At 52.7% G+C, this 13,612-nt stretch overlaps 2 protein-coding genes across 7 annotated transcripts in view; one reads left to right on the forward strand and one right to left on the reverse strand.

The window, feature by feature from the left end:
* Positions 1-13,092, reverse strand: part of Mroh5 (maestro heat-like repeat family member 5) — a 52,736-nt gene extending 39,644 nt beyond the window's left edge. For both annotated transcript variants that reach the window (NM_001033365.3, NM_001368162.1), the window contains exon 1: positions 12,989-13,092. The gene's annotated coding sequence lies outside the window, so the exon portion shown is untranslated. The remainder of the gene's footprint in view (positions 1-12,988) is intronic.
* Gm6569 (predicted gene 6569) lies at positions 3,473-13,329 on the forward strand. Of its 5 annotated transcripts, none has more exons than XM_006521612.4 (4): positions 3,473-3,620; positions 8,926-9,004; positions 9,543-9,666; positions 12,850-13,329. In XM_006521612.4, exons 1-4 carry the CDS (start codon positions 3,490-3,492, stop codon positions 13,308-13,310), a joined length of 795 nt encoding a protein of 264 aa, XP_006521675.1. In that variant the 5' UTR covers positions 3,473-3,489; the 3' UTR covers positions 13,311-13,329. The 5 variants fall into 5 exon arrangements, with proteins under 5 accessions (XP_006521675.1, XP_030104719.1, XP_006521676.1 ...); XM_030248859.1 differs by lacking the exon at positions 3,473-3,620 and adding an exon at positions 4,505-4,553; XM_006521613.3 differs by lacking the exon at positions 3,473-3,620 and adding an exon at positions 4,507-5,033.
* The last annotated feature ends 283 nt before the right edge of the window (positions 13,330-13,612 follow it).

Here is a 13,612-nt window from a genome sequence, read left to right on the forward strand (position 1 = left end):
CAATTTCCAAAATAAAAAATGAATCCCTTCCAAAACAGAGAAAACCAACAAAGCCTGATACTGTTTCTTTGAAAAGCCAAGTTCATTGATAAATACCTTGTGGGTTTACTGGAGGAGAAAAAAAAAGCAAAAAGGAGAAGATACAAATGATTAATTTAAAGTAGAGTGGTGCCTAACTTGCTAACATTCATTCTAGAGACAAATAACAAAACTCATATATGATAAAAATGATTTTATATTGAAATGTCCTACAGTGAGCACCTCAGGCCTACCAGCCTCTTACTTCTCACAGAGTGTTTGGGGGAGAAATCATATTGACTTTTATCTAGAAAACAGAAGTAACACAGTCCGACTCATCCTGTGAGATACTCAAGCCTGATCTATGAATCTCTTCTTCCTGACAGGGTCTCACTGTACAGGCCTGGGACCTGGATCACACAAGATCCACCTGCCTCTGCTTCCTTGAGTGTTGGGACTAAAGTTGTGCATCGCCACACCTGGCCATCAGTGAACTTGCAAAAAAGGGAAAGCACAGCCTCATACCCTCCCTCTAAGGACACAAGCTTTCTTAAAAAACATAGGGAACGCCTCACCTCTCATCTCTAGGTGTGGCTCCTCTTGAGAATTCAAGGCAATCAATGTAACTTCCCATATCAACAGACTAAAGTCTCAATCAACAAGAGGCAGAGAACAGGTTTGGAAAATGCAACAACGAAATCACAAGAGGAGTCCTCTCAAATGGATCTCGAGAACATAAATCCACCCCCAGCTCATATTACATTTAACCATGAAAGACACACTCTTCCTTCCCAATTAAGAATGAAGCAAGGGCATCTTCATGACAGTCATTAAACAATGTACTGTGGGGATGGTATTCCCCCATAGTGTGCAGGGTCGATTAACAAGATAATTTCTCAACAAAGACATTCCTTCAGAGGCTGGAACTACAGGCATGCTGCCATGACCATCCAGCATACCCATGGGTTTCTGAAGATCCAAATTGCTAGACAAGTGCAGCAATCATTGAGCAACTTCCCCAGACCAGGGCAAATGAGTTTTGACAAATATGCAAAAGCAATTTCCAATAGGAAAGGCAGGCCGGATTTGCCAGCATATTGCAATGAGACACTCAGACACACGCTCACAAAGCAGCCCCTATCTATATTTTAAACACATGCCTAAAATAACCCCCAAACAGCATGGAGTTAAAAGAAAGGTTGAATTCTTGAAAGTTCTAGAAGGAAACAGGAAAAACTGCTTTCATGACTTTGAGTGACAAAGACTTCTTAGATGTGGCAAAAAGAAAAATATAGATACTTGATTTAATAGAAGCGGAGTGTGTGAAGGGTATCCAGAAGGCAAGGTGGAGCAGCAGAGCCTGGAAGCAATCCTTGCAGATCACACAGGTAACAGAGGGCGGGTCCCAGATAGATGGAGAACTCCGAGCCAAACCCACACACAGACAATTGAATAAATCACAGGCAAAACAGTGGATGGGGCAGCCACCTGTGGAGAGCAGCAAAAGGCAGAGCAGTGAATAGATGGAGCCACATTGTCCCTCTGAAGGACAGAAGCCCCCCCCCTCCCAAACCAAAGCCTGGCAGGGGAAGTTCCTTGCATCCCTAAAATAATACCAGGAAAACTGAATACACTAAAAGCCATGGATGTGTGGAAGCAGGAAGTCTGGGGTGGGAATGTTACAATCTAACACTCATGGTAAAGAGTTGGGTGACGTTGAACGCACAGTGGGCACGGGACTTAGGCACCCCAGCTGTGTGTGTTTACTCGTTCGTTAGAGCCACATACAACTCCCTGCACAAACGTTTAATAGTGCCTGACTTACAACAGCTAAACCCACAAAGCATGCAAATGTGCTCTGTAAAAATGCAGCAGCGCACCCCCAGAAATCCGGTAAAGCAGACCAATAACGATGCAAGACATCAGAAACACAGTATGGCACGTGAGAAGAAGCCAGACCCCAAGGCTATACTCCGTGTTAATTTTCCGATATGAGAGAAAAGGTAACATTGGTTGATGGATCCTGGGCTGAGTGTGGCTGGGAGCTCATTCACTACCAGGCTGTGCAGGGAAACTGGAGCCTGAGCTGTTTCTTGTCTTATTTGTGGTCTAGGACAACACTCAAACTGGTGCATTCTACCCTATGTAAGTCTGTACAGGAAATGGGGCGAAACAGACAAAACCCAGAGAGCAGATCACACCCTGTCGGATCTCATTTCATACTGCTTCCTGCTCATTCCACCCTAGCCCACTGAGCTCCCACTGTTTCTAAACCACCAGGGAAGTTACAACCTAAGGAAATTTGCACCAGCTGCTCCCTTCTATCCGGAGGTCACCCCACTCCCTATCACTGCTCTTCTGGTACCTTGTTTTTTAATTTAAATGACTTAATATGTATATATATGTACATGTGTCTGCAGAGGCCAGAAAAAGGCGTCAGATTCCCTGGAGCTGGAGTTACAGAAGATGTGAGGCCCCTTACGTGGTTGCTTGAGAATCAGACTTTGCAAGAGCAGTGCACACTCATAAATGCTGAACCATCTCTCTCGCTCCTTGCAGTGCACTTCTTTCAAGTCTTACTTAGGTGTCATCTTGACAAACTTGTCTGAAACTTCAGCCTGACCCTCACCCTACATAATTTTTCTACCACTTCTCAACTTGTAAGGTATAACTGACAGCATCCTACTAATTCTCATCTCCAAGGCAACCCCAGCCCCTCTGAATCTTTAGATGGAGCCCTGTAACAGCCTTCAGAATATTAACCCGGCTAGCACGCACGCTGTCTGAGAGCACTCCAGTAGACACCTCCGGCTTGTGTGCTTCCTGCCTCCCCCTCTGGATATAGCAGGATGCCCTTGGGTAGGGAGATTATTTCCCTGGTTCTGGGGACAAACTTGGGCAGACACTGTTCTAAAGTTGTGCAGAGAGTGGGCAGCAGGCACCTGGTCAGAGGGGAGGCCTTGGCTGTGGAGCAGGCTGCTGCCCTGCTATGGACAGCCTTCCCTCCTTGCTCCAGGGCCCAGGGGAAAGCTTCACTACACTATGTATCCTTGGGGGTTGAACCTTCCAAATGATTGGGGTTAAGATGGGTCCTGAGGATGGGGCCCAAGCACTGGGTTAGTGCCTCCATAAGAGGATGATCCATGTGACTGCTCAGCTGGAGGGTGGCTGTCAGTGAGCCATGAGCTGGCTCTCCTCAGAAGTCATCACATTTGGAAATTCTGCTCAGAAACTGTATGGTGGGACAAGTATGGTGGAGAATCCCAGTCCTTGCTGCTCTGTCCCTGTACAGAGTGGACTGTGTCCTCATAAAGCTGGCATCTGGGAACTGGGCCCTGTGCACAGAGCAAAGGTTGTCACAACTATTATTCTCAATTTTCCCTCACGGGGATCACATTGCAATGAGGTGGGACACAGGGGGAAGTGACCACATAAGAGAGCTCTGGACATTGTAGGCAGAAGTAGCAAGATATGGGGGGTCATGTGGCAGAGGAAGAAGTCAACTTAAAACAGCAGACCTGGAAGGCTGGGCTGAGGCTGTGGCCTGTGGGCGAAGCTATCCTGTGGGCACCTCGTTTGTGTGCATATGCATATGTACTTATGTGAGTATACATGTGTATATATATATGTGTGTGTGTACACCCATGTATGTGCACATATACACGTGTACTTGCATGCATGTACATACATGCATGTGTATGTATATATACATGTGTGTATATGTGTGTGTATATATGTGTATGTATATGTATACACACACACACACACACACATGGATGTACATATATGTGTATGTGTGTGGGTATGCCTGTACACATGTGTGTAGGTCTGTGTGTGTGTGTGATGAGTGAACAGCAGTATCTCCTCTTCTTGGGGTCAAGTCTGTAGAAACACAAGCTATTGCGTCCTTCCTTCCCATTCTGCCCTGAAGAAGCTGACACGGAAGTAGGCAGCAGTCCATCCCTGTCTGTCCAGCTGTCCATTTGCCGGCTCACGCCATGTTGTGACCCTTGCCCATCTTTATCTCTGGTCCTCATGAGCAGTTTCTGTCCCCTCCTCTCCTGGCAATTTTCCCTCCTCCTATCACACTGAGGGCAGCAACAGCCCAGGACCCACCCTAAGTCCCCCTTAGCCTGCTCTTGGAGATGATACCCCTAGGCCCTATCATGGCCACCCCAGGATGCACCCTCCAAGATGGTGTGTTGCTGCCCTGGAAGGTGAAGAAGCCAGGCGCCTGCGGGCTGGGTGGCCTCTGGCTCCCCCATGTCTTCCAGGACTGAACTGACCTGGAGTTGTGGGACATGGCTGATGAGGGCTTATCAATTGAGCTGCGGCTGTGGGACCTGTCAGAATGCTGCCCATTCATGTTGAGATCCAGAGCAGGCCACCCACAGGTCCCAGTTGCAGCTCTATCCTTACCAACAGGCTAGCGCTGTCCTGGCTGGCCCTGACCTCACCCTGAGGTCATAATGGCTCCAGTGTCCACAGCACCCTTCTAGAGACAGTGCTGTGGTGCCAGCACTGTTCTGAGGATGGTAGGCTGGGGATATGTGCTTGGGTCTACACATGCATTGAGGATGTGTGTCCCCAGTCAGGCTGCTTCATGTCTATCTCTTGGTTCCTCACACCTCTGGCATTCTCTGTGACTTGTGTATGAGTGGACCATCTGTAATAGGAGTCCAGGACCCTGTGGTGACAGAAGAGCCTAGGCTGGGGCTGTGACTGCTCTTGAGGGCTCCAGCTGAACACATGAGATGCTATGCTATCCTATCTGGGTGCTATTGCACAGACATGCCTGGCAAACATCCCCACATAGACACAGCTCCTGGATTGAGGCCAGCTGAGGCTCTAAGTAGAGGGTGGGGCAAAGTGTCCCACACCAAACTCAGCCTTTCCATTTACTGATCTTACGGCTCCGTGTCATTCATTCAACCTCTCTGGGCCTTAGTCTCCACTCCTGTGAAATGGGAGCATATCTACCAAGCTGCTGGGTCGCTCTGAGACTTGATGAGAGGGTAAGAGTACACCAGTATAGTGTCTGGGCAGGGTAGGGGCTTCTTGGTTCTGGTGCCGAATGGTGGCCACCATCCCAGTCTAATAGTCTGAGAGATGTGAACAATGCCAGTCCTGGCTGATGGTGCTGAGTGTCACAGTGCTTACTTAGCCTTGGGCATTCCTGGGACCCAGCTTCACCCACAAAGTGTGGGAGGCAAAGGAGGAAGCCCAGCCTCAGGGTGGGGCAGGGCAGCTGGGGAGGTTGGGCTGAGGACCCGGGAAGTACTGAGGGACAGCGTGTGCAGACACCATGAGGGTTTGAGGTTTGCTCGTATGGAACTGTGAAGACAAGTCTCAGCTGGGGCTGGGGCACCTGTGGAAGATGGAAGAGCCAGCTAGGTGTGACCCATCAGGTGTCTAGGGTCACCGCAGAACTGAATCCAACCCTGACATCCTATGAGACTGCATGGACGACATCTGCAAAGGCCACTCGTCTGGGGGAAGGCTGGAGGCTGTGGGCCTGGCTCTTCACAGCTGAGGCCCTGGTGACCGAGGACTGATCACCTTGGCTCCAGAGTCTGCTATAAGCAGCTTTGACCTTGATCTGCAGCCCCCATGACTGCTCTAGCTCAGTTTCCCTGCCTAGGAGGAAAGGCAGAGCTGGTAACCAAGTGAATGAGGCCCAAGGGCTGTCCCCATGCAAGGACACTCTAAGAAGGTACTGTCTGCAGCCAGAAAGAGTCCCGTAGCTGACTTAGAGCTGGTTCACACCTTGATCTGGTCGGTCCAGACTTCCCGATACCCATGAGCCCTCAGGCCATGTGTTCTGTCTGAGAGGCAGAGTTGAAACCCTAGGTTCGTTTAGGGAGGCCGACACCTCCTTATCTATCCGTTCACGAGGCAGGTCACAGCAGAGCTGGTTCTGTGACTTCTGAGTGTGGTGACTCCTAGGGCCCTGGTAACCATTTTTGCCTAGGGCCCTTGACCAAGGGTATGTGGGAGCCAGCCCAGTAGGCTCTGATTCCTGAAATTTTAGGAATTTTGTGTGTTGGTTGCTAAATAAAGCCACAGGAAGCTTAAACAGATTATCTCAAGTCTTCATACGTATTCCTTCCTGGGTCTGTAGCTATGTCATTGTCCTTATACGAAGACTATTTCTTTCTTTCTTTTTTCCATTTTTTATTAGGTATTTAGCTCATTTACATTTCCAATGCTATACCAAAAGTCCCCCATATCCACCCACCCCCACTCCCCTGCCCACCCACTCCCCCTTTTTGGCCCTGGTGTTCCCCTGTACTGGGGCATATAAAGTTTGCAAGTCCAATGGGCCTCTCTTTCCAGTGATGGCCGACTAGGCCATCTACGAAGACTATTTCTTAGCTGTACACCATACCTGTGTGGGCGGGAAACTGTAATGGTGACTTTGTACGAGTGGCAAGCACCCATGGTATGCAGGAGAACCTGAATTCAGCAGTGATCCTGGCTATGCCGTGCTTGTGTTGGTCTGCTTGTGAGCACCACCAAATATCTGCCAGACATAGGTGCCCTGTCAAGTGGGGGCCACTTCTTCATGCCTCTCAAGGTCAGATGTGCCCACTGTTCTGTTCTGGAATAAAATTCAGAGAGGACCATACATTGGTCACACTGCTGTTTAGGGCAGAAACAGGATGCAAACTCAGGCCACTAAACAAGTCCGGTGTGGGAACGAGGCTATCTGGTGGCACCCTCTTTTTCCAGGGTGCTAGTCTTTCAATCTTGCCTCAATGTGTCACCTGTCTGGCTCCCCCCATGCAGCCAGTAGGTGGCGCTGTGGTCACAGACAGGACTGTGATCAGAGGGCTGCGGTTTGGAGTGGGGGCGGGATGAGGAGGAGATGGGAGGGCGGGGACTCCACTGAGCCTGCCACTCTGTCCTGGAGCCTCTGAAGTGAGATGCTTCTATAGCACCTCCCTCTATCCTAGGACCAGCAGTGGGGTGGAGTCCAGCATCTCACCTCCTCAGGGTAGATGTGGGTGGTTTTCTCTTGGGCTTCACTACCAAACCCTTGCATACTGGCTCCCCTAGGAGAGGAGCCTGACCCACTTCAGGGGAGCCCCTGGCTGTTCTCAGCTCTCAGTGTCCAGTGATGCAGGTTTTTTCTTTTTTCTTTTTCTTTTTTTTTTGCAACTCGGGAACCCTGGAATTTGCCCCCTTCCTAAGGAAACAGTGCACCTTCCTAGCTCTTCCTGGTCTCTGGGAAGCCAGGCTTGGTTTCTGAGTTCTAGGGTGGCAGACCCATGAACTGTGCTGGGCCCAGTGGGTGAAGGACAGAGGAGCTGCATTGTTGACGGAGGAGCCAGGCATGGGTCTGTGCCCCTCTGGAGACATTCATGTCAGGCTGGGAATTAACTGCAAGACTTTTATAAGGAAACCTAGGGGACAGGAGAAATGACATTGTCCTCCCTGGCCATGAAACCAAAAGCCCAGGGGAAGAAGGTGGAGAAGACAGTGTTCAAGCAAAAAAACTTCAGCAAAGCGAGGAAATAGTGAAACGGAAGGCAGCCCTCCCCTTTGCCCAGCACACACCCCAGCCAGGGGAAGATACTGACAATCACTTCTCTATGATAAGGAGTTACAGCCAAACAGTAAAAGAAAACGCTCAAGTCATCAACAGAGAAACCCCGATGAAAGCAGGGCAGGAGTTGGGTGACGTCATCCAGAGTGGACAGACATCTGACCGGCAGATTCACGCACAGGTGACTCCATCACTAGAAACCTAGGCTGTGCGGTCAGAGCCACCCATGGCAAGCTGTCCGTTCTTACCTGTCAGGACAGACTACTGAAAAGCAAGACTCAGGGGTGTCGGGGGAGGGGAATGCTCCTGCCTGGTGGGTGAAGTGTGACAGGGTTGCAGCCAGTGAAGAAAACAGTTCGGAGGTTCCTCAGAAAATTAAAAATAGCGCTGCCATAAGATCTCGTAATCACCCTTCTGGGCACACATCCAAAGCCATCAAGATTAGAATCTCAGGATGTGTCTCTCACGCCTTGTCCACAGTCACCTCCACAAGGCCAGGGTGTGGGAGCGGCCTGTTTCTATCTATGACCGAATGGATGGAGGTATGTGATGAGGCACCCAGGGGATACCATCCAGCCTTTAATAAGAAGGAAAGCTGATGTCTTGCATGTGTGGCTGCCTCCAAAGACATTGTATTAAGTGAAAAGAGCCACCATGGCAGGCAATATGGCTGATCTCATTCCTATCACACAGTTGACTCCCAGTCACCGGGAATGGTGGCTGGCCAGGTCAGTGAAGGATGAGGGCTACTGGTCCAAGACTTTGGGAGATGGGCAGAGTGGCACATTGATGTGGCGGTGAGGGTGTAAGCTGATGTGCATGGGACATAGAACTAAAGCTCTGTTGGGGTGGGTGTTGTGGGTAGCCAGGAACCAGCATTCTCTAAGACTTAGGGAGGTCAGGGGACCAACAACTTGGCTGTGGCTGTTTGGGGACTGTAAGGGACTTTAGCCCTTTTACTATGACTGAATGGAATTGAAAGGGAGTGGTCTTAGTATGGGCTGCCTAGAGCAAGACATGCTCCATCCCAGGATGCATGAGGCCACAGAAGTCAAGGGAGGGACTGATTCAGACAGGTGACTTCCCTTGAAGGCTCTGTGGGATCAGAGGTACAGAGCAGACCAGAAGGACAAGATGGCACTTGCCCTGCAGTGGATAGCAAGGCAGGAGAAAACAGATGTGAAAATGCAGACGTGGGTGGTGGTAGTGTGAATGATGGGTAGGCCACTCTTCCATGAAGCTGCCCCCGTTCTCCCACTGCAGCACTGCTGTATCAGTCAGCGCGGCCAGGTAACAAATAGCCCCTGACAGTGAACTTGCTCACATGATTGCTGGAGGTTGGGTCTTCTCTCTTCCAGGCCCCAGATCCAACTACAAGCAAGGACATCCACTTCTTCTGAGGTTGTCTTGGTTCCTGGGCCTTCTTATAGCCTGCAGGTATGCATGGAGGGGAGTGATACCTCCCAGCCTCTCTCAGGGATTATGGCTAGTTCCTGGACCATGAGTGCTAGGGTGGCAACAGCAGGGAAGCTATGCCACAGTGCTCAGTGCTCTTGACCTCAGGAAGCTCCGGTATCCACAGCAATTCCTTCTGGAGATTCTTATCTTGTCAGCCCCACATCCTTGATCCTTGGTGCTGGGTCCATGGGGCTGGGGTAGGGGAGGGCACAAGTCCACAGAGGTTTCCTGAAGCAGGAGCCTTAGTCTGGCTCAAGTCTGGGCTCTACTTGAGTTGCTGAAGATAGGAGCTGATGTTAGGCTCCTAGGCTCTGGAAACACTCTTGAAGTGCCCATGGCGGGGAAGTGTCACTGAGGGGGATCAAGTTCTCAGCAGCCCCATGGGCATAGACTGGCATGTGAATACCGGATTGATCTGAGTCAAGACAGGATATGAAGGTACCTTCGGACTCTCATGAGCCCTGCCCCATCCCCCTTCCAGATGGGGCCCCTTTAAACGCAACATTCTGTCTTCCAGAAGGACCCTCCCAGTCTCCTGGGCAGCCAAGTAAACAGAAGTGGGACTGCTTCTGACATGGCTTCCCCGTGTTCTGGGGACCTCAGCCCCACTGGTCTGGCCCCGCCCCCTGTCACCACTCCAGGTGAGACACATGGGGAAGATGTCTGATGAGAAGTGTGTGTGTGTGTGTGTAAGGGGGATTTTGGGGGGGCTGTTCTGAGAATGTGGGAACAGGAAGCAGCATTCCAGCTATCTTCCAGAAAGTGGGGGTGGGGCCCAGGTAGTGGAGGACACCAGTCTTTCTTCTGAATTCCTTTCTGCCCTCCCCTAAGCCTTTGACCTGAGAGCCCTCCTGGGGGAGAACAGACGGGGCCTTCTTTGTTCTGGCCACACCTCCTTAAGACCCTCTAGGATCCCAGTCCTCCACCCTAGTGGGGACACCACCCTCTCTGTTCACTGACTGTTTATCTATCATCCTGCTGACTTCTTCCCTTCCCGCGGCTCAGGCCTCTGGATTCATCTAGTTCAAGCTTGGTCAAGGCCTGGTCAGCATAGCGACTATAGCTCCCCTACATCCATTTTTGGATTCTTCTCTGGTCTGCTCCCTTGAGGAAGCTCCTGCCCTACTTGGGGGAAACACACCCTCTGTTTTTAGCCACCTCCCTGCACTCTCTGCTTTGTCTCACCTCCCACCCAGCCAGCCTTCTCTTCCTGCTGCCCTTGATTGGCACCCCCCATGGTACCCCCTTCATTGTCTGTGTCCTGTTGGCTGGAAGAACCAGGTCTTCACCCCCATTTTTTAACAGCTGCCTGAAGGGTGCCTCCACCAGGCCAGGCCCCTGACTTCTTGGTTGCCTGGTCTCTCTCCTAGCAACAGCTAGGTGCCTTCTCTCTGTGCCCCAGCTGCTGGCTATGAATCTCTCTCCCTGTGACACTGAAGCCATCTTAGGACTCAGGTACTTGCCCTCACACACTGATGCTTTGACTGTCCCACCTTATCCATTCCCAGCCAAGGCCAGCTGCCCACCCTTCTCTCTGACGCAGCCACACCCAAGCCACCCTCTGCCTCAGGCAGAAGCATTCGCTTTCCACAGCCATTACCACAGAGGCGGGAGGCTCTCTGTCCTCTCTCTCAACCTCACTTCCCTTGTAGCGACTGCCTGATTTCTCTGCTCCACATTTATAACAAATCCTTGCCGCCTCTAAATCTCTCTCTCTCTCCCATTTGCTCTTGAACCTGCTCTAATCGGGCTTAATTTCTGTACTTCCCTGAAGCAACTCAGGTCAAGGTCACCGATGTCCTTCACCACGCTAAGTCTGAGGCCAGCTCTCAGGCCTCATTTGATGTGACCCACGGGCAGCACGTGACTCAGCCTGATCTGCTTCCAGAATCTCCCACACTGCTCCTACATCACTGTCTTCTCTTTGGTCCCCTCACTGGCTTCTCCTCTCTCTGACCTGGCAAGGACAGATGGCCCCAGGCTTGGTCCAGGATCTCTTCTCCTTCCCTCCTCTCCCCTCCCCTCCTCTCCCCTGACTTCTCCTCCCCCTCCCTCCTCCCTTCCTCCTTCCCTCCCTCCTCTCCTCCTTCCCTCCCCCTCTCTCCTTCCTCTCTTCCTTCTTCCCTCCCTCCTCTCTTCCTTTCCATCCCACCCCTTCCCTCCCTTTCCCTCTTCCCTCCCTTCTCCCCTCCCTCCTCCCCTCCCTCCCCAGGTGATTTCATCCACTCTTTTGGCTCTAAATGCCATTTCCCCAGGTCTGTCTCCAGCCAGCTATGTTCTCCATGGGTCTATCTGAAGGCTTCAACCCAACCCATCCCAAATCAAACTCTCCACCCTCTGACCTCAGTTGCTTCTCTTTCATCTTTGCCCTTCTCTAGCAAGTGGTGGCCAGAGGTTTCCCTCCTCCACAGCGCTCCCACTCCACGTCTCCACACTAACTAGCTTTAAGACATCTTCAGACAGCAGGGCTCTTCTCACTGCTGTCCTGGCGACAGCGGCTTCACCCAGACCAGAGGCAGCTACCACTGCCCTCTGTACTGTACCTCTGTAACTATACTCACCTGGAACAATGGCAGGCTGATAAAACCATCCTGCCCATGCCCAGGGCTGTCACTGTCCCCTCTCCCACGACCCACTGCAGCCCTCTCTCCTCCAAAACTTGTCTCTACCAGCACCTCAGAGGAATTCCCACAGCCCCTTCTGTGGCTTCACCCGATCCTGGTACTGAGGAGTAAGACAGAGACTTCGAAGGCAGCCAGGGAGACAGGATAGGCTGCAGGGATTGGGGCAGGGTTCACTGGTCCTCTGAGCTGTAGATTGAGGGTGTGACCCTTGCAGGTCCTGCCTGTGCATCTCAAACCATCTGCAGGTCTGGCTCTCCCCACTGGGCTAGGTGGGTCACCTCCAGTTCATCTCTCCTCCTGGCATAACACCCCTCATCCTGCTCAAGGTTCTGACTCAAGAAGGCATTTGTTTATCTACGGAGGTGGAAGAACAGGCTTTGCTGTCTGGCTCATGGCTACAGGCAGTACCTAGTCCAGAGCCTGATTGCACACAGCAGGTGCTCAGTAAGTGCACTAAGTAAGAATAGTAACAGAGGCCCCTCGGCATGGGTGCGGCACTGTGGGGGTTTATTGCAGCCCTACAGCATGGTTTTCCTATCCTTAGACCTTTGCCTGTAGCAAATATGGAATGTTGACCCCAATTGCATTGTGGGAGCCCACATATTTTCTAGCCTGAAACTGGGACTGGTCCCCATCCAGGGGACCAGCATCTGCTGCCATGCCAAGTCCCTGCACCCCGTATCTCCCCGTGAGAGCTCCACTCTCCTTACCCTTGCTTCCTCCTCATGGGAACCAAGCTGAAGACCCCAGGCCAGGCCCACAGTCTGCATATTCACAGTAGTCAGCTTGGATTTTGTTGATCCTCCTGCCCTAACGGCTGCTTGCCGCCACCTGCTGGGTGAATCCTACTATCTGAGCCTCCTGGCTAACTCGCTTCCTCCCCATCTTGAACTTTCTGCCCAGCAGCCTGACTTTTTCATACTCTCGGGACCTTGCAGGCCTTCACAGCCTGCTGATGCTGTTCCTCAGGACAGTGGACAACTTCCCCTTTGCAGGGAGAGGTGACAGGAGGTAGGAGAGAGGTCAGGGATGGAGGCAGGTCCCCCTTAGGTGTTGAGAAGGGGCTCATTTCTCACTCCCCAGTGGTCCCCACCTGTTTCTTCTGGCCCAGTGGCCTCTCCTTCCATGACCCCAGCCTCCCCGCGCCGGGGACAAGCGTGTCCCCCCCCCAGCCCCCGCTGACTGTCGCGCCCGCCGCAGGACCGGCTGCACCCCCCGCACCGCGCTTCCCCGACATCTACGGCGGCGACGCGCAGCTTTGGGAGGCGCATTTCCGCGGCATCGGGCGCGCCTACCGCGCTTTGGGCAAAGAGGACGACTTCGCTATCCGCGTGCTCACCGAGGACTTCACGCTGCCTTTCCCGTTCGCCTGGCCGCCAGGCCCGGACCCGGCCACCGGGCCGCTCTTCTACGACCCGCGGGACCGCGCGGGCTTCGACTTCCTGCTGCGCGGCCCCGGCGCGCCTCCCCCAGCGCTGCTGCGACCCCTGCACGCCACGGCGCAGGCGGCCGAGCGCAAGCGGCGCCTGGAGCGCCTGGCGCTGAGCTACGCCGGCGCTGGCAGGCCACCCGGCTTGGTGCTGCTGGCGCCCGCCGCCGCCGCCTTCCCTCCCGAAGCTGGCCGTCCTGCTTGGCGCGCCCTTCCCCGTGACAGTGAATAAAGCCTCTGCTTCTCCCGTTCCCGCGTCTGGCCTCGCCCTGTACCGTGAACCAGGGAAGCCGGGGAGGGGACGCGGGACACGATGCCTGCACCTTCTCAACCGCCTAGTGAGTCTGAGAGTCAGGTGGAAAAGGTGACTCCGGCAGGCTGTGAGGATGAGATGATCCTGGGGAAGGTGGGAGGTCAGGACTTCATCCCCCAGTTGTCATTCTTGCTCAGCTCTAGGATGGGAAGTTACACGATCTCATCTGGTGTGGACTGCTTGGCCTCCAAGGAGTAGCTGGATGCTGGCTGTCCTTGTGT

The sequence above is a fragment of the Mus musculus genome, chromosome 15 (assembly GCF_000001635.26).
Source record: "Mus musculus strain C57BL/6J chromosome 15, GRCm38.p6 C57BL/6J".
Classification (NCBI taxonomy): domain Eukaryota; kingdom Metazoa; phylum Chordata; class Mammalia; order Rodentia; family Muridae; genus Mus; species Mus musculus.